The sequence below is a fragment of the Drosophila yakuba genome, chromosome X, assembly GCF_016746365.2.
Source record: "Drosophila yakuba strain Tai18E2 chromosome X, Prin_Dyak_Tai18E2_2.1, whole genome shotgun sequence".
In the NCBI taxonomy this organism is placed as follows: domain Eukaryota; kingdom Metazoa; phylum Arthropoda; class Insecta; order Diptera; family Drosophilidae; genus Drosophila; species Drosophila yakuba.
In genome coordinates, this window is record NC_052526.2 from 12893779 (window position 1) to 12916639 (window position 22861).

The 22861-nt window shown below is 40.8% G+C and overlaps 4 protein-coding genes across 8 annotated transcripts in view; 2 read left to right on the forward strand and 2 right to left on the reverse strand.

Moving 5' to 3' along the window:
* The window catches only part of LOC6525256, a 113751-nt gene extending 93121 nt beyond the window's left edge, over positions 1-20630 (forward strand). The window contains exon 3 of the mRNA XM_039377596.1: positions 17821-20630. Coding sequence (XP_039233530.1) covers positions 17821-18085 — 265 coding nt within the window. The 3' untranslated portion in view covers positions 18086-20630. The remainder of the gene's footprint in view (positions 1-17820) is intronic.
* Positions 1-22861, reverse strand: part of LOC6525254 (eye-specific diacylglycerol kinase) — a 109796-nt gene that overhangs the window by 71354 nt on the left and 15581 nt on the right. The window lies entirely within an intron of this gene.
* LOC6525259 lies at positions 20331-20867 on the reverse strand. Its single transcript, XM_002101059.4, has one exon. It carries the CDS (start codon positions 20865-20867, stop codon positions 20478-20480), a length of 390 nt encoding a protein of 129 aa, XP_002101095.1. The 3' UTR covers positions 20331-20477.
* LOC6525260 (protein FAM136A) lies at positions 21077-21690 on the forward strand. Its single transcript, XM_002101060.3, has one exon. The coding sequence runs from the start codon at positions 21092-21094 to the stop codon at positions 21596-21598; it is 507 nt and encodes a 168-aa protein (XP_002101096.2). The 5' UTR covers positions 21077-21091; the 3' UTR covers positions 21599-21690.

Consider the following 22861-nt stretch of genomic DNA (forward strand, 5'->3'; position numbering starts at 1 on the left):
TTGTCGTTGCTCCCACCACACAGTGCACTCCAGTACGATGTGTTTTTAGTGCCCAGAAATTTCTTCCCAGAAATCCTCGTTTCTGGCATTGATTGCCGCCGTGCGAGTTCGTTGCTCATTTGACTTGCCAGCAAACTAAGAGTGAATGACTGCCAAAGTGCGAGGTTTAAGACAAAGTGGTAGCATTTTTATGCACACAAGCTTACGACGTGGAAAAACGTGGCAAAACCTCAAGGCACTTCGAAAACAACTTGATGAAAAATGTATCTTGTAGCCAAAAAGAAGGGACTATTTTCTGTATTCTATTTTCTGTGGAATATTTCTGAATATTTACGAATATTTCTATGTAAAACATTCGATATTGTAATATAATTTTTTGCCAGTGCCCTACACATGTTTTTATCGCAGCATTTTGCCCGCGGATATTTTGCAATTTGCTGCATTCCATCATCCCACTTTGCCACTTTTGCATGGGGCGCCATTAGCAAAAAAACAGAGCCAAACGAAAAACAAACATATTTGAAAAGCTCTCGGAAAGTGAGTGTGTGCGGCATACTCGCATAAGAGATACTGGTTTATAAATGTAACTTTTTGGCGATGTTCGAGGGTGCTTGGCAACGCATTCAAGTACTTTTTATTTACCTTGATTCCGCGAGAAAGTGTGCCAGGCAAGTTTGGCAATCCTTGGAAGCCAGCTGAAATAGGGTATTAAAAGGGTTTCTTTTTTTTGTGAGCTGGCAGCGAGGCAACAATGTGCTCATTTAAAAGCCATAAGCAGAAAGACAAAACACCTTACGTGATCTTAGCACCGAATGCAGAATACGAACAGAAGGAGCGGTATATTTGGGAGTGTCCTTTATAGCTCGGGAATATTTTCATTTATGCACTTTGGCAGCTCAGACAGACACGAAATAACAATGGAACTACAACTTAAAACTGTCTGTCAAGTTGCCAGGATATCAGCAGACATTTTAAGGAGTCCCAGGGAGCAGCAAAGTAGCAGAGCAGCAGGGCAGCGTGAAAAAACCCAAGACAAATGCTCGTGTTGGAAGGACGAGAACTGCGCAAATCGCTTTAAGAGGCTCCTTTGTCACTTATCGGGTCAAACGGACAACGAGGTCCCTATCCAGGGCATCAACATGTCACTCTTGACCCCTTTCGACAGCAAATGGGACCTTCGGCGGCAAATGAACTCTGAACAAATGAACTTTCAACTCAATCAATTAGGAGACTGCGGGCGATTTAATCTAAAAAATCGAGTTGGCTACCAAGTGCGTCCCAAGGTTAACTATCCATATCCATTTCATTGTAAATGGGCTAGCCTATCAGACTTTGTATTTAAAACCGCACGGAAAGAAGGTATAAATGTATTTATTTTAAGCCCACTTGCTCCTTGCACAGTCTCACCCAAAGTTCGTATTAAATTAATGGCTGAAAGTCGAAAATATTCTAAAGCCACTTTGCAAGGTAACTCTTTTCACCCTGGTGGCCAGAAGAAAATCAAATTTGGCATTTAACTAGGCATTACCGAGCTATGCGTTTGACTACCAACAGGAGTAGCAGCAACTGCGGCGTTAAGGACAAACTTTCAGCGAACAATTTAAGCCAACCACGTTCACGGCCATCACATTGGGAATACCCATCGAAAAACGGGGTAACAGAGGGGCGCAGAATGCGGTGAATCCTTTTCCTATGTTCCTGACTTTCAAAACTCCCAGGAGTTTGGGGCGGGGAGGTCGCAAAGATGAGGAGCAATGTTTAAAATGAGTTTTCAACTTACTGGCAGCGTCATATATTCGATCGAAACGTGACTTCTTAGCCCGTGCGATTACCTGAAGACAGAGGACCGAAGCCACCATAATATATGAGACTGGAATTTGCAATGGCGATGCCACGGACTACTGCATTCATCTTCATCTTTTCCCGTTTCCTCGCAGACGAGTGGCAAGTAGTGTTACTTGTGAATTACAAAAACGTGAATTATCACAAAACACGTGTATTAAGCGTAATTGGTTAATCCAAGCACACGAAAACAATTGAACTTTTGCAAGTGCCAAAGGTGTTTAAAATCATGCAACAATATGCTCCTAATCCGGCATCGCTCTTTTTGCACACTTATGGGCATCTTAACAAGTGATTTGCACAACCCCTAATCACTTGTGCTGCACAGCAATTGCAAATATGGTGTAAAACTCGAGTGATGGATTGCAAATACTACGCAGTTGAGTGAGAATGCTGAATTCTGCTGCAACTTCAAGTGTGAGCTAAAAGGCAACTAATTGCTAAAGGCCAAAAACCGAAAGGACTGACTCGTGTTTGCTGCACAGCATTAATTGCAAGTGTTTTCCGCAATTGCACACTTACCGAAAACCTTGGGTTATTTGCCACGGGTGAATGCGCTTTTTGACCTCACGGAGTTACAGCTTACTCTGGGTAGCAGCTTTTGGAGATGGGGGAATCCCAGCCACTTGACACGTGTGCTCCTTCAAAATAGAGGAAGTGAAAGTGGTTGGGCTTGGGTGTGGGTTTCGGTGTGGGATTGGGTGTGGGGGTTTGGCATCCGGGTGGGTTGCTGATGGCTTGGAAATAATCAGGAACGTGCCCCAGATTTCCGGCATGCGGAGAGTGCTCCTTGTGCGTTTCGGCACAGAGATATATCCCATTTACCATCATTGATGATTAATCAGACATCAGCTGGTCGTAAGCGTTTGCAAACCCAGCCTCTCCTTGCTTTTCCGCCGCCCAGCTCCGTTTCCCTTCACGATTTTCCAGCTCCCCCCTACCACTGCGATCATAATGATGATGCGGAATGAAAATGAAAATGCCAGCCCTCCGCTGCCTTGGTAGTAAATCTGGTTCGGTTGCTTCATTAAAAATTAAACAGTGCGGCAATTTGAAGCTGCCAAACGTTGGCAAAACGGGGGCTGGGCCATTTGCATTAACATCAAATCAAAGCCAAAAGCAAAGAGTGTTGCGTACTTCAGGGCTTTTAATAAACTCGACTCGACTCAACTCAACTCAACTCAACGCAAGTCGGCAGACAACGCGACACAGACAAACGACTACCGAAAATTTTAATAAAGTCTTCTTGGGTCTCAGTCTAGGTCCTCCATCTCCGTGGACCTCCAACCTCCGACCACGATCTGCCACGCCCACTGCGGCTGTCTGGACCGCCCACTGCTGTACTTCATTTGCAGTGTTGCATAGTTTAAGCACCACGAATAAACAGCAGTCAGGATTCTTATTTACAAATAAAAAAGTCCAAATCAGCGAGACTAAAATTAATCAAACCTTTTTTGCTTCTCTATCTTGGAATTTTAATACAAAAAGTTTACCTTTTAGAAATATTAATTCTATTTAAAAAAGGGAAAAAATTCCCTTTAAATGTACAGTTTAAATAATAAATTAATTACATATAATCAAAGGGAGTATACATTTATTACATATAATCAAAGGGAGTATCAATCAAATGGATCAATTGAAGATTCTTTATAGATTAATGCGCCATAAATATATTAAAAAGCTGTATAAAAATTTAAATGAATCTAGCTAAGGAATACAAACGTCTAAAGCTTTCTCTGAATACCCACCAGTGGCTCATCCATCACAACATATTCATAATACCCTGCGATTATAGTTAAGCGAAAAATGCTTACACAAAATTCATTGGAGCATTAAGAGCTCGAGCTAAAAGGAAGCGGCGAAGAAGAGGAAGATTTCCGGTGAAATGTATACACAAACACACACACACACACACACACAAATAGAAAATTATTTATGCACATTACAGCGCAGATTTTGCCACTTGACACAGCAGGCAAAATTGTCTTTATTCTCTGTGTCCTTTGTTTTTGGCAGCTTCTGTTTTTTCTAGATGTATATATTTACTTATACTTATTTTTTACTTGCTGCGTGGAATCTTCACCTTCATCTCCATAAATAATTCAGCAAGCCGAGCAGAAAGTGACAGGACAAAATCTTAGACCTTTGGTCATAGTTTTTTCGTTCATTTTCATTTCTCCAAATTTCTCTGGCAAAAATGACATGGCCACAGATTCGCTCCCATGGCCAGAAAAGCGTCTATCACAGTGGGCCAATTGTCTAAGGTCGAGCCGCAAAAAAAAAAAAAAAATCCCCCAATGAGTTGTTAACATATTAAGGAGATTTCACTTAAGTACGTACGCACAACAACATCTTATTATGTGAAGCCCCAGCAAAAGTTAATGAGGAGTAAACCCCCCGAAAAAGTAGGCAACACAACACACACAACATACTGCGACGTTGTTTTTGCCAGTTGAAGGCTGGGGCACATGAAATGTGTTTCAAATTGCCCATAAAAGTGTTTCAAAAAGAAAGGGGCACTGGTCCAGAAGGCACAACATGTGTGCACACCAGAGGTTGTGTTAATAAAGTTCATTAGTTGCCTTTAATAGCGACAATATTGCAAAAACTGCTGAAGAAAGCTTAGTTTTTTGATAAAAACATTTACATGGAAATATTCAATTTACTGAGTACAATTTGCAAAGTGCCAACAGAAATGAGTACAATTTAATTATCCAGGTTTTGTCTCGTGCCAAATGGCCTGTGTGTAAATTAGCCTCGAAAAATATGTTCAGCTCAATGGGAACAGTTCTATTAGAAATGATTTATGAACGAAGCAGGGACCCACGCACAAATCACTCGAGGATTCGCGCATCCAAACCCCTTTTTTTCGTGCGCTTTTGTCCGTTTTGATGGGGGAAAAGGTGAAAGACATGAGTTGGCGAATTTCCGGCAAACAGCGAAGGCATGTGTCTGTGAATTTGCGTTCATTTGTGCAAAACGAGTGCGTGCTCTTTGGGGCGTGGCTGTCAAAGCGGATGGAACGCACTTACACCTTATACCTACCTACTACATGCTCTACTGTACAGTACCCACACACTCCATGGCCAACTGTTCCAGTCAAAAAGAATGAGTAGGAGAAGGAGAAAGGGAAAAAGTAGCAGCCACACACACATGAGTTGGCAGCTGAATGGGCATATTTTCGGCATGATTTAACACTTAATTAGCAACGTTTTTGACTCGAGTGTCGCCCCATCATCATTGTCAGTGGCTCGTGGCACACGGGGCGTATGAGTAATCGCCATAAATGTTATAATCATGCATAAACACACATAAGCGTTACTACCTTACACTTGTGCACCGCAAAACTAAACTCAAGCTCGAGACAACTAATTTTTAGTAATTCAGGTAATTAAATATGAAATCTAATTTCTGTTTATAAAATAAACATTTTGTTATGCTTACATTTACGTGGTGTTTTTTTTTTTTGTTTTAATAATTTCGTTTATTTTCAGCTAATTATGAGGCATTTTTTCTCAGTGAACGCATCCCTTTTTCCTTAGCCAGCTGTGTGAATTATTAAATAAGCAACATGGCGGACAGCAGGGAAATAATGAAAAATAAAACCCAAATGTTGCATACTTCTCAGCTGAAGGGATTTCAAGCTCTCTTTATGCACGAGTGTGGGTGTGTATTTATGTAGAAAGGTGTAATACGTGCGTGTGTGTGTGTGTGTGTGTGTGTGTTTGTGAAAGGATTTTGTTTTCGGTTAACGCTTTCGCAAGCGGCTCCCGTAAAGTAATCGGTTCTTGATGGCCAAAAGCTGTCGGTGAGCAGAGATTTGTTCTCAAATTTATGTGGATGCTTGCCAGAGGACTGCAGCAAGCCACCGGCACCCGCGTGTTATTCCATTCTATTCTATTTTTATTGTTCTAGCTGGCATTTAAAGTGAAATTATAAAATTATAAGTAAGATAGCTGAAAGTATTACGTTACATTAAAAGGGAATAATAAATAATACTAAATACTAAATAATACTAAATACTTAATACTGAAAAATACTAAATAATACCAAAATATAGGTGCCCTCCTCTGCGCTTCTCAAAAGTTCTACATAAGCAAACCACTTTTTCGATGTTTTTCAAAAAAAAAATACTAAATGTGAGTGAGTGGTGCAGTGATTTTAAGTGGCAGCAGAGGATATAAATAATGTGAATTCGACCTACTGGAGGAAGTGCCTGAGCTGGCTATTTTCCCGGAGCTACAACCAGCTGGCAGCTCTGACGTGAAAAGAGTTTAAGGAAAGAGGTGAGTAAGTGGTGAGAAATAATATATAAAAAAGAAATGTCTATTTCGTGTTGTTTAAATTTTGTCAAATTTCTTGCTTAACAACGGCGTACATGAAATAAACAACTTGGCACATAAATTCGCTTATTTTCTGGTTATTCAGGCAAATTAGTAAAATACTGATTTTAGCAAACCATTAAATTTAACTATAATATTTCTTTTGAACTACACCCTTCGTTTTTGGCATATCTTTTGCTTCTTGTGCAGTCAAATGAACAGGAAAATTAAAAAGTCTCTGCAAACGGAAATGGAAATTTTCTAACGGAAATGCCAAGGCATTCGCACACACATACACACATACCAATTCATACATAAATGCAGGCAAATGTGCAGGAAAATCTCTCTGTGCGCCGATGCTCACTAATTAGCCAAGAATTTCCATTTGAAATTGAAATCTCATCCCCCTTGTGGCAGACGCACTCTCCAAAGTAGCCGGAATATTGCTTAAATATTTATAATAAATGCATGTTGTATAACATTATATTCCTTTTATTTTTATTCACTCCGATGCCGCCCCTCGCCCATCATCACCAACAGCGAGCAAAGTTCCTTCCCCCTCAATCCCGTATGCAAAATAAATAATTTCATTTGACTTGCAAATGCTGGCTGGCTGCCACGCAATGCCAAGCTACTCTCGGCTACACTCAGCTGAGACCCAGGGAGCTCAGGCTCTGAGCCGACCCATAATGCCAGGCATCAGCTATATGGCCATAGCTATAGCAGTCATAGCAGTCATAGCAGCCATGGAAGCCATGGCTTCGGTAGCGGCAACAACAATCCGGCCAAAGGAAAACAATGCCAAGAACAGTGCAAACAGAATGGCAGCAACAACGCATATGTATGGAGGGTAAAGGTAAAGGGGCAAAAAAAAAGTCCAAGGAACAACACAATCACAAATACCCTTTAAGTGGGATTTTTTTAAAATTAAAATATATATATATTTTATATTGCTAAACAGGCAGACGTTCGAAGACAAGCACTGCATTTCTTAGATGAATATCCAGCATGTGCAATGGATATGCTTTTGTGAAGAGTATCGCTCGCCGAAGGAAAAACCGTGCCACAATTTTCCGCACTTTTCGCCCCTCGCTCTCTGCTCCCCCGTGTGCCGTCTTTTGGCCCTCAAGTGCAACACACTCGAAAGCGTTGGTACTCAGCGCGTTGCCTACTTTTAGGCCACAAGGCAGGACGGAAATGGCGGGCTTTTAAGAAACGCAAAAGCCAGCTAGTCAGCTAAGTATAAAAAATAAGTGCAAAAAAGTAATTAACATAGCATAAGGCCGGCACAAACACTACATACGTATGTGCGAGAGTATGATAGCTTTCAATGCATTCTCAATATATATTCATTAAAAATTAATTAACGCCAACCAAACTCCATCCGCAGCATGGCCTCAAGTAATGTCATTTTAATTTGATATTTACAGCCGGCGGTAAGGGCACTTTGCTGGGCATTAAGGGAAAGGGAATGGAATGGTGGAATGACGGCAATTTGTTTACATTCTATATATTTTTAATGTAATTAACACACCGAACATTACACTTTATCAACAAAAACAACAACACACAACAGTTGCGGCATGGGGCGCGATAAAAAACGCACCCGAAACGCACTCAAACCGCAAGCTTTTAATTAGTCGCGCCAAGGCAACGTTTGGCATCAAGTCAGCAAGTTTTTAATGACACAGGAAAATGGTCGCTGCATTTTTCCATCTCCCCCCCACATTTTCACTAAATGCTGACCACAAAGATCTGGCCGGCCAAGGCTGGCGGTGAAAATCGCAGGATTCCCAGGCGAATAATTTGCTCAAGCTCACATTTTTGCAGCCAAAGATAAATCTGAGAGCTGTGTGGGTGCTAAGCGACGCAGGGATAATTAGATAGTCACGCGGAAAAAGTTGCTAACTCAAATGGGATTCCGGGGGAAAGGCGTTTATTTATAGGAATTTTGCAGTTTAACTGTGTGACAGAAATACGACGAGCTCTTGTCGAAAAAGTTTGTTTACAGAGTGCAGAAACTATTTAAATTGCTTCATAAGCCGACGTGGCAGCTCTTAATGCGCTTTGTTTTTGCTAACTTGACAATTCGGTCGCAATTTATTCTCTAATAACTTTAGGAGCGTCATAAGCTAACCATAAAACTAGCAAATGCTTTACACTCAAACGTGACAACCCTGTGCGACTGACTAAAATCTAAAAGCCTTGTGAATTCCGCCATTAGAGCGCGTGGCAACCCTAATGCATTCTGAAGTATTTGCGGTTCACTTTTGGCGATGTCGCATTCGTCAGCGTCAACTTAACGCCATTTTCCAAAACCCGCCGTACATACACTACCACTACCACTACCACACTATACTCGTATTATTGTTGCTCTTGGCCCAGCTCGGCGTTATCCTTATCCTTATCCTTGCCACCGAGGCGGCTGTCGCCGCTGTTATCCAGACTGTCATATTTGCGGCTCAAGTGCTGCACTTTGTTATTTTTAGCGTCGTCGTCAACGCCGTCTCGGCCACGCCCCCACCATGGCGCTCCTCTTCACAACGCCCCCTCCTCTTTCTTCTTCTGGTGCTGGCAACTTTCTCGCTTTTCTGTTTATTGACGACGCAGCAAAATTGATGATGCAAATATTTGTAACAAGCCTTGTTGTGCTACCCCCCAAAAAAAAAAGGTTTTCTGCCAGAAAAACGGGATATCAAAGTGAAGAAAATGCATTGCGAGATTGGTACAACTAAGTCATACAAACTCATATTGCATAACTTCTTAAATGTACCTTTATTTGTGACATATTTAAGCATTTTTAAGGTAAATGCGTTTTTTTTTCAGTGTAGCATTTCTGGACATCCCCACCCATTTGCAGTTATTGCACTTTGTCTGTTTGGCTTTGGATGTTGTGATTAACAAGTAAGCTCGTGGCTTTCAATGCCTTTTCCATCGCCATACTTTCCCCGCACTTTTTCCCCCTCCCTGGCCCTCGACTGCTGCAGACGGAAAAACAAAAACAAAAAGAAAAACAAGAACAAAAACAAAAACAATAATAAAAACAAAAACTAGAACAAAAACAGGAACCAAAACAAGAACAAGAACAAGGGGAGCAATTTGAGGCAACAATGAGTCTGGGAAACTTGGGATCACTGTGTAGTACAGTAAGCCCTGTCTTGTCTCTTAATTCTATTTGCCGATGGCAATGCCGAATGGCAAGTTGTACTCTGTTTGAACAACAAACAATGAGACACGACACTTTAGATAATAAACAATCCATGGCATTGGACCAGCTAATTGGACTAGATTTAGTATTGTTTGCCAATTTTTGCTGATAATAGGGATTGGCTTATTCATTTACCTCAAGCAATCGGAATTTTTGGATTAAATCAAATGCGAGGAGCAATGGAAAATGCTCGATAAATATTGACAAATCAAAGAGCAGGCGAGGAATAAATAATAAATATTATTCCATACAATGTGTATTTGGAAAGCCAGCGATTACAATACATCTTCGGTAAAAATATTTTTGCTTGCGCGATTTGGCAATTATTCTGCCATTTCTTTTCATACCACAGAAAATTCCGCAATGCTGTATAATTTATCATTTTTTATTGTGGCTAATGGCGGGCCAAATTTATTTCTGAGCTGTTATTAATTGAGAATCGTTTTTAATTGGAATTTGTTAATGTTAAATGCTTAATTGTTTGCAATTATTGTTGTAACATTAAATAGGTTTTAATTTATAATGGTTTCAAATAGTGTTATTTTCAGCAGTCTTTAATTCGAGTAATTATATATTTGAGGGAAAAAAAATTCCGCTCGTTCGATTTTGTATTTTGATTTGGCAATTAATCCGCAATCTTTTTCCCACCGCATGAAAACATTCCCGCAATGCGATTTTGTTATTCCGAATTATTGATTCAATAACAATTAATGCCGCTCAGAAGACGTCACACATTTCCCGTCGCCCCCAATCCGTTTTCCTTCACATTTTCCGATACATTTTCCCCCATTTTCATCATTTTCATCATTTTCATCATTTTCATCGTCATGCCAGGCAGTTTCCCCACCAATCCACCCATCCATCCATCCAGCAATCCATCCATCATCCATCATCTAGCCGCAATCGAAGCGATCTGTCTGCATTGTTTTGCCTAAAAATAAACATCTTTGCTCCCCTCGAATGTGATCTTTTAAGAGCCATAATATGGCATCGTACAAACTGTTTGGCATTCTGTGTTTATCTATCTTTGTTTCGGATCTAATCACGTCACATTTCAAACACCTGGCGGCGTGTTTTGCGACCAATTTCGCCAAAGATTTTCTTTTTGGTTTGCTTTGGTTTGCTTTCGTTTGGTTTTCAGTTTTAAATTCGATTTTTAATGCCCTGCAGTTGTGTTTTTTAATTTGAATATTTCTCCATGCCAGCCATATATTTTTGGCCAGCTTTGTCACTGCATTTGTAATACTTTGCTCAATACTTTCGTCTTGTATTAATCAATTGCAGACGAAAATTTGTGCTTTGCATAATATTTAATTGGATTTTTGTCACTGAAGCGTTTTTCACAATTTCGGGTTTTTAATTTTCGTACGTTTTTCGTGTAGCAACGGAAAACAACAAAAATAAAGAAAATAAAGAAAATAAAGAAAATAGAGAAAAGCGAGCGATTTTCGTGCCAATTTATTGAGCGTGCGAAGATTAAAGGCAACAAGTTCTCACAAATCTCGCTGCAATTTCTCACCCCCCCGCTGCTCTGCCTGCTCCACAAACGATAATTAATGTCGATTTTAACACACATGGGCATTTCGGGCATTTAATAGACCCCAGGCGTCATTAAAACTATTTAACTATGTGCATATAAAGCCTGGTCCGCAAAGCGATTGCAAACCGTACAAATGGAAAAGTTCAAACGGTCAAATGGTCGACGGGCAGTTGATGGATTACAAGCAATGCTAAAGTAATACTCATTTTTAATTAAAGCCAAAAAAATTGAACTAATGACCCATGAATCTCGCATTACAAGTAAAATATTTCAAATTTAAATGTGCGCTTTAAATAATATGTAAGATGCCATAAACAACATCGATGTGAGATGTTTGTTCACATAACCTCTAGATGACTTCGTGTGTGTGTAAGCAAATAACCATTTTCGTGTGGTACCTGTGCTAGTTATTAAATTCTAATATCAGTCGATCCCAAGCCAATCAAAGTTTGCTGCCAAGACAAATATGTGGCCAACAGCAATGCACTTTGTCAACTTGGAGTCTTTTAATTAGAAAAAGTTGCCGCAGGCAACAGCAGCAACTTGCAACCTTGCAACCTTGCCACCTTGCAACCTTGCAACCGTGCAAGTTTTCCGTGCAGCATTTTCAATTTCCCAAAGAGCAGAATAGGGATCAACAAAATTCGTGCGAGACAACAAAAAAAGGCATTAGTCAAACATAAATCAGGACAGAAGTTTGCCACATCTGCATATCAACATGCATATCTATGGTTATACTCGTTTATGTATATATTGAAGCCCATTGAGGCATCTATAAATTTTCATTGAGAGCCCGCCAAGTGCTCATAATCATTAATTTGCATACTTTTTTCGTGTTTCTGTTTCTGTTTGTGTTTGTGATGGCGTTTGTGTTCGTTTGTGGGTCGTGCAACATGTCGTATGAGTGATGTTTTGCCAGACTCAACGCGGCGGTCAATGAACGCAGCTCATCATCGCCATCATCATCGTGGGGCACAGCATGACGCCCCCGAATGTTACACACATTAAAATAAAACTCACATTTGTCATTATTTTCTTTTGCCTTGGCATTGACAATGGTCACAGCCAGAGTTTCCCCTTTCTCTGCTGTATTTTTCCTATTTTTGTTTTTTTTTTTTTCTATTCTTTATTCTTTTTCGGTCGAAAAGGATGCCCCAAAGTTCAAGTGAACTATTTGGCGAACAAAGTTGGCATCGGGTAACAGTCGTAAAAAGGGAATTGAATGCTTCTCCCACACACCCAACTTGCTGTTTATTTTTATGTTTCAATTTGTTTTTACACATTTTATTTGGGTTCAGGCTAGATGAAAGTGTTCAATTGAGAAGCGTGGGAGGCGCTTTGCTAGATTTTTGCGGTCAAAAATAAACGATTTCAATTGAAATTGAAAACTAGTATACAATTTGAAAGTGAACCTAAATGAAGTTTTATGAAAGACCAGTTATGAATGTTTGGTAACTGTAATAAAAAACCACAAAGTATTTCGTAATAACACAATTTACAGCTCAAATTTAAATACAATTTCAGTTTAACAACTAGTTGTGGCACTTCAAAAAAAAACTAATTCATAAAACTGACAAGTATGACAAGTATGATAGAAATATGTCAAAAACACAGAGAGGTTTCATAGGCGAAAATAAATCAAATCATCAACTGTGGCCATTAGAAAAGCAAACGTCCAGCCAAATAAAAAATAAGCTTGCGACAGATAAAAAGAGAAAAAAAAAGAAAACCAAGAAGAAAAAAAAGTAGTAAGAACGAGTTCAATGCCTCGTAAATCTTTTTCGCTTTATATGGGACGACCGCCCACTAAGCCAAGTGCCACGCCCCCCCTGTTAGCCCGCTCCTAATAGTGAGTGGCTAGCTGGTAAAACAACTGCAAAAAGTAAACAGCAGTCGCAGCTGTCCTCCAGTTAGCGTCCTTTGATAGATGGCCAAAAAAAAATGGCAAAAAAAATAGAAGGGCAGAAAGGAATCGAATCGAAACGAAACGAAACGAATTTGTGAGGACATTAAGTGGGAGAAATGCTGCTCGAGTGTGACTAAGCTTTAGCCTATTTATGGCCAGATTTATGAAATGTGCCCTTGGAAATTGGGTGGAAAGAAAAACCATTTTCCCCCGCACTCCGTTGACTGTTGAATGCGACTGTTGCAACTGCAACTGCCACTGCAACTTGAATGAACTCAGAAATCGGGATAGCAATTTAAGTGGCTTCTCCATCTTCAGCGCGAAAAGGAAGCAGCAGGAAATAAAAATAAACAAGTGCAGTATAAATAATAAAGCTAGTGAATGAAAAGTTGAACGAAAGATATTGAATAAGTTTGGTTGCAGAATGTGCGGCCCTGTGCATCAATATGAATATTCAAGCTCAAACTTGGCCCCTAAAGTTATTTGCATGAAAAAATTGATGGAGAATATGGAATAATTAAAATTACAAAAAAAAAAAGAAACTTGTATGGGTTTTCATGTAATTGGTATGAATAATTCAATATGATTTTAACCCCGAATCAGAACTTTAAATTAATTTACAAACAAGCTTATAATAAAACGCTTGCAAAACTTTTCGCATCAAATTATGTGAACTGCAATTTATTGCGATGCTTCTTGCAACTGCAAAAGCGGAATGGAAAATTCCTTAAACTAATTCAACTAAATTGCAATGCAATATGCATTTGCATTTGCATTACGACTAATTAGCAAAGTTCCGGCCTGACAAAAAGGGACGACGAGGGGGGGCGTGGTCAAGGCCGGACAAGGAAAATCGGAAAAGTAGAAGCGGAATACGAGAAGCAGCCAAAAGCAGAAAGCAGAAAGCAGAAGGCTGAAAACAGAAAGCAGTCTTATCTGGCTAAGCAGTTTATATGCAAATTTTATGAGCTGTCAACGTGGCCAAGTGTCTCGTCGTGTGCTTAAGCCCCATACAAGGAGAATTCACTGCGTTGGACAACAAGGGTTAAGCCAGCAGGAGCACGAGAACATGGTCTGCAACTGGACCATGGACGCCAGCGCACAGTGCTGGCCAAGCAAATAGAACCAAGAAAACAGTTTCACTTAATTTTAATGCAAAGGAAGCGTAAACTACTCTATTCCTTTTATTCATGCCAAAAATGCACACATTTTTGTTTATTTAGTTTCTTCCTCTGCAGTTTGGCTTACAAAAAAGTTAAATGCACTAATTAATTTAGCGTTCTTCAAGGAACATTTCTTGATTAAACTCCACTGTACACTTCCACTTCAATTATTCATGCCATCTAAGCAAAGAAGCAAAGGTCAAGTGTGCGTATGTGTCTGTGTGCCTATGTGCTTGTGTTTGTGTGTGTGTGTCCGTGTGTGTGTGTGTGCTGATGTGAACGTGTGAGTATGGCCATGCAATTAAGACCCCTATGCACGACGACAAAGCGCCAAAGACATGGGACACATGTGCATAGAAATTGCTTTGATGAAAATATGCAAAAATCCCGACACATTTTCGCATTTTCGACTGTTTTGTCTACTTTGGCTGACATCGAAGCTACAGATGCTACCATTTAGCTTCTAGCAATCAGTTTCTGGCCCCAACCTTGCTAACTTTCACATCCATGGTCGATCCATCATCCGTTTACGCTGTTTTCATGCGTGAAAATCGTTTGCCGATGGTGGTAATAAAATAAAAATAACTTTAAGACGTTTAGTGCTCAATTCAGCTGAATTTTATATGGTGCAGTGATTTGAATTGAAACCTTTGTGAAATATTTGCCTCGTATATTCACAATTCAACAGCATTTTCTATCGGTTTTTATTTTTGCCTTGCAACTTTGTGAAACTTTATTAAAAATCTATTCTTCAATTGGAATAACCCTTTGTGCTGAGTTGCCTGCGAACCGAAGTGGCCCCCATTTACGACACACAAATGGGCAAATAAAAGAACCGAATAGTTGGCTTTATTAGTTCGGACTTTCCCACCCATTTTCCCCGGCCAATTTCCACATTTTCTTGGGTCAGAAACCACAAAAAGAACAACGCGGCGCGTGTCAATGACTCCAGTGTAAATAACAATAACAATAACAATAAACTGGCGGTAGAGGGTGGTGCTTTATTTTATTTCACTTTTTTTCCCCCCTTTTCTTTTTTTTTTTGGTTCTTGTGGCTTCCAGTTGCTTTCGTTTGCTTTTAGCCACTGCAGTTAGTCAAAATTTCAGTGAGTTCTGTGGTGTTTTGTGGCTTTTGTTTGTCTGCCGAAGCGAAACCAAAAGCGATGACAGCTGTCGTGGGAAAAACTTCCTTTCATTGGGGAAACTTACTTAGTTGGCTGGCAACTAGAAATGTTTGCACTCCTAACAATGTTTGCCAATCGTTTGAGCACCGCCGATTAGTGGATTCACTCAATCAGTTGCATTCTGCAGTTGAGATTTCAGATTCGAGCTGCTAACTGCAAACTGCGAGATGCTCAAGCATGGAACACATGGCGTATGCGTAATGTCGCCCCGCATGTCCTTTGATTTGGCGAATAGCCCCTATATGTCTTCACCTATTTGCATTTATCATTGGCAGGCCATTGGGGGGTGGGGAGGGGATACAATAGCAACAACAAGAGCAACAGCAACAGCAGTCGTTACAGTGACAACAGTGACAACGTTACAGTGTCGTCAGCCTCATGCTGGCAGTTAAGCACATGTGCCGTGTCGTCCTGGTTCCCCAGGATATCTTCTTCCCCTGCTCCTTTGAAACTCTGCCTGCTTGACGGGTTTCCCGGCCCTGTTGTGGATGACTCCTCTTTGCCAGCTGCTTAGCGGATGAACAGTGAGTTGAAAGTAAATAAAATTTCTGAAGTTGTTTAATAAAATCTACGAAAACTAAGGGAATAAATAAGAGCTAGTACTTTTGCTCCTTTAAAGTGCAAATTTGCCATTAATGGGACTTTAAGCTGTTTGGTTCCACTGTGCAAGGTGCACCAGTGGGCGCCATAAAGCGCACAAGTGCCAAATTGCTTAGGCAAACTACGTTAGTTATTACGGGCTACGGTTGCTATGTTTCAGGCGACTTGGTTACTTTGGGCCCCGTTCACTTCGATTCTCATCCTTTGGCTGTTGCTATTGCCGTTGCCGTTGGCATTGCTGTTGCTATTTATGCTGTTGCCCTGGCCTGTTAGAGACTCATAACTTGGCTTTAATGTTGCGCATACGTATCGAGCATACGCCATGTGTGCCGCCACGGCCGTCTTGACAAGAACATAAATAGCCGAAATGGGCCAAAAACTGGAGGCGGTATACTACTATTTGGACGAATGTTTACCCACCGACAACTGTCAGTTCTCCCGACTGTCTGTCTGTTTTCACCGAAGCGTAGCGGCATAAGACCAACAATGGATAATCAAAAGAGCGAAAAACAAAATCCCAATTGGCCGAAGACTCAGCTCCCTGACAGGCTAAAAGCTCAGCCGGCTAAAACAGAGAAGCAGCAATCACTTAACTCTTGCCCCGAACGCACACGGAAAGCCCCTTGATTTTCCACCTGCAATGCCAACACTTCAACATTCGACCCACGCCCCCAATTTATACCTTCTTCAGCACAAAAAAAAACCAAAAAAACCAGAAAAAAAACAGAAAAACAGTAGAAAAAGAAGAATGAAAAGCAACTAAGAACCAACAATGGGTTAAACTTGAGATGTGAAAGCAAGCAAAGTAGGGATAAAGTGGCTGCCATGTTTGGACTGCCAGCATCGTATTCAAATTCTAGTTAATCACATTTTGTGTACCTGTGTATTCTGTCTAAAAAAATGGAAATGCACTAACCCCAATCAAGGTAATTTCATCTTTTGTTTGGTTAGCTAAAATAATTTTAGCATTATTGCATTGAGCTTTGTAAGAACGTGAATTGGATTTCGAATATTAAATGCTACTTTATTCTAATACCAAATGGATTAAACTCTTTCAAACGAAAGCCAAGCTGCAGGGGATTGGCTTTCAGAACTTTTGATTAATAGCATCGCACTCGAGGTAATCCCCATGGATCTATATAAAACCGTATCGGCGTTACGATAACAATGCAACTAGAATCTAGAATCTAGATCCGTGCGGCAACATTGTTTTCCACTTAAAATGCCATCAGGTAGAACTTCATTCCACCACCGCTGTCATTTCGATATTTTCCATCATAATATTTATTTAGCCAAATGCCCCCAAAGCCATGTTATCAATATACCCCACCTAAACTGCCATATAGAACAATGATTGATGGTGGAAATTTGTGGGGGTAAAACGGTGAATAAATTACACAGCAACCCTAGTGCAATGCAATTTCTATAACCATTCCATATACTCGTAGAATTCCCAAAAAAAAAAAAAATGGTTCAAATGGCAATTTCCATTAATTAACACGGTGCTTTTGGCAAAGGAAACACCTTTACAATGGCTATACAATCTGCAATCAAAATGCGATGCATATGTACATGTTAACCCCTCGTTGCTGTCAAATAGCCCGCGGTATCTTTCAACCATTTCCATTTGGATATTTTTGCTATTTTTTGTTTCAATTTTTATGTGTATATTTATTGGATTTTATATGCTAACCCCTGGCTCACGAAAAAGAGCGACAAGAAATGAAAATTGAATATTTCATGTGAAGTGAAGCAAAGAAGAGCAAACATAAAAGAACATGGATCAACAATTGAAACATCACATTTTTATATGTACGCAAGGCGAATGGGGAGCAATTTCTTTATTTCGGAAACAAACAAAGTCGCATAAAAATCTTTAACCAATTTTGAAGCAAATTTATTATTCAAAATACGAGCAGACTTCAAGTTTATACTTTGTTTATACTTTTATTAAAGAACACAACCCATTAAATTGAAAGTTTTAAAGACTCTGAAACTCTCACCTCAATGTTCCTTATTTAAATTTAAATTGTATGTTTATTATTTGTATTGAAGGCACGACGTTGAATGCAAACTTGAGGACAACAAAAGTACGGAAGCACAAACAGGAACGCCACGTATACGCCGCGTTGTCTGGCATTTTCCTGTTACCGGGGAAATGGGGAAAATGGGTAAATGGGAAATCAAAGATTGCCGACCGCACGGAGTGCCGCCTTTCGCCATTACGTTATTTTCGCCATTTCGCGCTCTTATGTCAGGAGGAAAGCCGGTCACGCGCCAATACAAGAGCTGCAACATCCTCCAGCATGCAGTTCCTTAAACGCAGCGATTAGCAAAAGGACACGTACGAAGGATGCGTGTGCGGATGCCGGTGCGGATGCCGATGCGGATGCCAGTGCGGATGCCAGTGCGGATGCCAGTGCGGATGCGAATGTGGCAACAAGTTCGGCTAACGAGGCTGGCCGACGAGAACACAAATCCTCAACCAGAGTGGCCCAAAAACCTAAACCCAAACCCAAACCAAAACCAAAACCTAAACCGCTCGCTGTGGCCAGCAATTTTCAATGAATGGCATCGTCTAATACAATTGCACACACGGCGTATGCGTAACGAGTTTGTTTTGCCGATCGCACGACACACACACAACAGAAAAGGAATTTCGCCCCCGAAATTGCAGACGATTTTCCATTAAATCATCTTATTGACACACATACAATCGGAAGACAATGGGAATGTGAGTAATTGAATTTATACTGAATGAAAAGCGAAGGACATTGCAGGAATTTCATTCAAAATTACTGACTGTTACACAGCCATTTTTGCATTAGGCGCAGCTTTAAACTAAAATATATTAATAAAGTCAAGCAATTCAAGCCAACTATTTTGCATCTGTGTAATCTTAAAAACTTGTTGTTTGCAGTTTACAAATTCAAATTCTTTTCTATCCAATTCCAAAGGGAACTCATTAAATTCAAGACCACAAGCTTAGAAACAAGTTCTTGATAATTTCCATGTAGGATTCTATTAACTGGAGCATAACAAATTCTGTGGAACTTTTTCTAGCATATACGAATATTTACATTTTTTGGCTGAAATTTTAAATAAGTCTGGGGATCCCCATTTGAAGACCAAATATAAAAACGTTTTCCAAAAACCACAATACACACACACTCATACGACACATAAACTCTCACATCACGAAATTAATCAACAAATTTTCCAAGGAAATTTTTCAATGAATTTGAATAAGTCATTTCATATTTACCGCTTCGCATTCAGTTTTTTCTTTTCTCAATGGAACGCACTTTTCAGTCGTTCGAGTCAAGTGAAAATTTCGTGCACATTTTTGCGTGCCTTTTTACACGTTAACAGTTGGGATTCAAAAATCACAAAGACTGCAAAGATATTGTATCTTAAGACTGGCTAGTTTTTATCTCTCTTCACTTTTGAGTAAGTTGCAAGTTTGTAACCTAGTTTGTTTTGTAGGTGTTAGTTAAGTACTTATGAATATCTTTGAATATTTTCGAATATTTGTACAAGTTAATATAGCTGTAGCACAACACTTAGAAGCACATTCAAAAAAATAGTTACTTGATATTTAGATATAGTAAGTTTTTCAGTATGCTTATGTTTTTATTTATTTTTTTTTTTTGTATGGGTATGGTGTGTTTTGTTTGTTTTGGGCGATGTCGGTGTTTTTTTTTTTATTTTGTTTTTTGGAGAACTTGAGAGTTCCAGAGAGTTTGGTATATGCTTTGCTTTGAAATGTTTGGCCTGCTTGGGCTGTTCTGCTATTTAAATGAATTCTTCCTATTTCTTCCTAGCACAACGCGCCTCGTCGACCGTTCAAATGAAACTGATGCGAAGGCGACGCATTGCCAGGAATATAAAGCGACCGGGAGCGAGAGGGCGCCATTGAGCCCATGTGCGGGAGCGAGCGAGAGGCCAGCACTCGGCCGGGCACTTCGGCTGTGGTCGGCAAAAGCCGAACTACTATAAACACCTGTAAGCAGCCCTCGATGCCGGCGCAAGAGAGAGAGGGAGAGAGAGAGAGAGAGAGCGAGCGAGCGAGTGAGTGGCCGTATCGTTCTCACTCCTTTGCCCTTCGCCACCCACCGCCCACACACTGCTGCTCGCCCCATCTTTGTCGCACGCCCTCTCGCTGTCGCTTGCGCTCTCCCTCTCTCTCTTTCGCGCTCGCATTCGGAAGCGGAAGGAAACTCAACAGTTGGCACATTACTGAGTGGAGAGAGGAGCGGAGAAAGTCGAGCGGAGAGATTCGGAGAACTGCGGAGAAAGCGCGGGCGGCAGCGCTACTCATTGTTGTCGTTGTTTGTTGCCATCAAATTTATGGCAATCATTTGTGCGGTGTTTTAAGTTGGTCCAACACAAGTGCCCAAAACTATCGATAATTATCGACGGACGGTAAGCAAGGGGGGGTGTGGGGGTGCTAGGAGGAAGTGGGGGATTAGAATAATCCAAACGATTATGGTAATGACATTGTTAGCTATTAGCAATCAGATTGTTTGCCATGTCTATCAATTTAATTAAAGCATTTTATGGCATTCTGATAACTCATTCACTCATTTACTAGCTTGTAATCGGTATAATCGGCAATATTGTTATCGATCGAGATAAGCGGGCCTACGATTAATTTGACTTATTTGAATATCACTCCATTAAGTAGTAATTGACAACTGAACGAAAGCGGCTTATAATTTCTTCGAAAAAATGACATCGAAGAAATCTTCAAGGAAGTCATCGGTCTCGTGTTCCTTGTCGACCTCGTCGAGTAACTTCTTCAATCTTCGCAAGAGATCCTTGTCCTTTTCGAGGGCATCCAGCACCTTTTCAGCATCGCTTTTCAATAAGCCCAGCTTACGTAGTAAACGTATCACACGCCTCTCAAATGGCGTGAAGGACTGACGTGTGGATACCCTGTATTGCAAAAGTTCCACAGAATCCGGTCTTGGTTCCGGCAACGTCAGCTGCCCGGCATGGTCCTTAGAAATTCGCAGTCCATAGAATTGATTATCCCGATCGAAAGTCGAACCAGAAGCGGCCAAAAAGAGCAAGAATCCCAGGATATGCAAGTACTGCATTTTTAAAAGCTGTGCAAGTGAATGTTGTGCCACTTCTACTTATATGCACTTTCAACAGTGCACTTATCAGCAAAAACAAATGAACTCAGGTTCAATTAGCGATAGCTCCACACTGATTTATGTGGAAACCGTGACTTTAGTTTAGGTATTTTCCCAAGAAAAGTCTTCATTTTCTGCTGATATCATATTAGAAATTTTAAGCAAATAACATAAATTACTTTGAAATGATAAAATCACAGTGGCACGGCGTGTTTCCGTCACAAAACTATTCAAACGCAAATCACAAACGACTTTCATATATATTCCATATCAAACTTTATACCAACAACGAGATGGACAACTGCGACCATTCGAGTTCGGAGGAGCAGCGCGAACGCGTGGACAACGCCATTCTGACCGCCATGGAGGATCTGGATCGGGACTATCTGCGCAAGCTGCAGATCGAGATGCACACCTGTGCGACCGCCTGTTGTGCGGATGCGGATGCGAATGCGGAGGCGGTGGAGCGGTGCGTGGACCGCTGCCAGATCCGCTTGACCCGAGCCCGCTGCTTCGTGCAGCAGGGCATATCCGACTTTGAGAATCGCCTGGAGAAGTGCATCCAGCAGTGTCGCCTCCATGGATCTGCCTATGGCTCGGAACGTTGCTCCAGCAACTGTGTGGATAGTCATGTGGGTTCGCTGCCCGAGATGCTCAGGGCTATGCGGGATACCCTGGAAAAGGGTGTTTAACATTCATTGTTTTTCAAATGAAATTCGTTGGTTTGAATCAAGTATTTTGTGATATATGTACCTTCGTAAATTTAAACGCTTCCAACATTTAACTTTATCTTTCATTTATAAGTTTAAGTTTTATTATGTAGTCGTAACAGCAGTCGCCAATCGGGCGAGTAAACGTTTATCGATTTGTTTACCAATTCAATCGATTATGCTGCAATTTTTGGTGACCCAAAAACACGCTTTTTATAAAGCAATTACGAAGGGGCACTGGCAGTTGTATAGTGAGTGTGTATGGCCCAAAAGCAATACAGTCCACAAATTATTCATACGAACATGTCCGTATGGGCTGTGATTTATTCAGCAACATACAGAAAAACGTGCCGCATGTAAATCCTACCAATTGATACGACAATAGCAATAATCTCCCCGTCACGCCCAATGTGGCATACTTTCAGGCACAGTCACATCAAACGGCGCACAACTGCAGTGGCAGTGGCAGTGGCAGTGGATGTGGAAGAACGAACCAGAAAGCGGCAGACACAAGGAGGTCTTCAAATTGGTTCAAAGCTAGAGAAAGAAGTCAGCATTATTTGAAAAATGCATCTACGAGCTGTCCATCAATGAGTGCGCCGTAATCACCGCCAATTGGAGCAGTTTCAAGGAAATTGGTCAGCGTTGCTTCTACCTGGACAATCGATAACTAATTGCGAGGGTATACTTATATGTATGAGAACGATAAAATTATCGAAATAATTGATTTTCTTAGTTTAAGATGGAGTAACGAAATATAGTAGCCTGGCCTACATCTAATCACATAAATATGATAGTATTAAGATTTCATGTTCACCGATAAGCAAAAATCGATACTTATCGATTCTACCGATACATAATTGCGCTAAGTGAAACATAAAATCGCCCCCACACTCGGCACTCAAAAGAGAACGGACTGCGGACTGTGAAGCGGTATCGACCCATCGACGATTACCGATGACCAAGTATACCCCCCTGTCTCCCCCCAGAACCTAACTGAACTGAACTGAACTGAACTGAACTGAACTGAACTGAACTGTCCATCAAGGGGCAATCAGACTGGAGTGTACGGAGGTGTGTTTGACAGATATAGGTGTGCAGACAAAAGCAATCGGCATGTCAGTTGAGCAGTTTAAAGAGCACAGGCATCGGCATCGTTGGTTGGAGTTTGGCGTTTGGCGTTTGGCGTTTGGGGGAAATTATGGGCTGCTAGACAATGGCAGCGGGCGTCTAGCGAAATGTTTT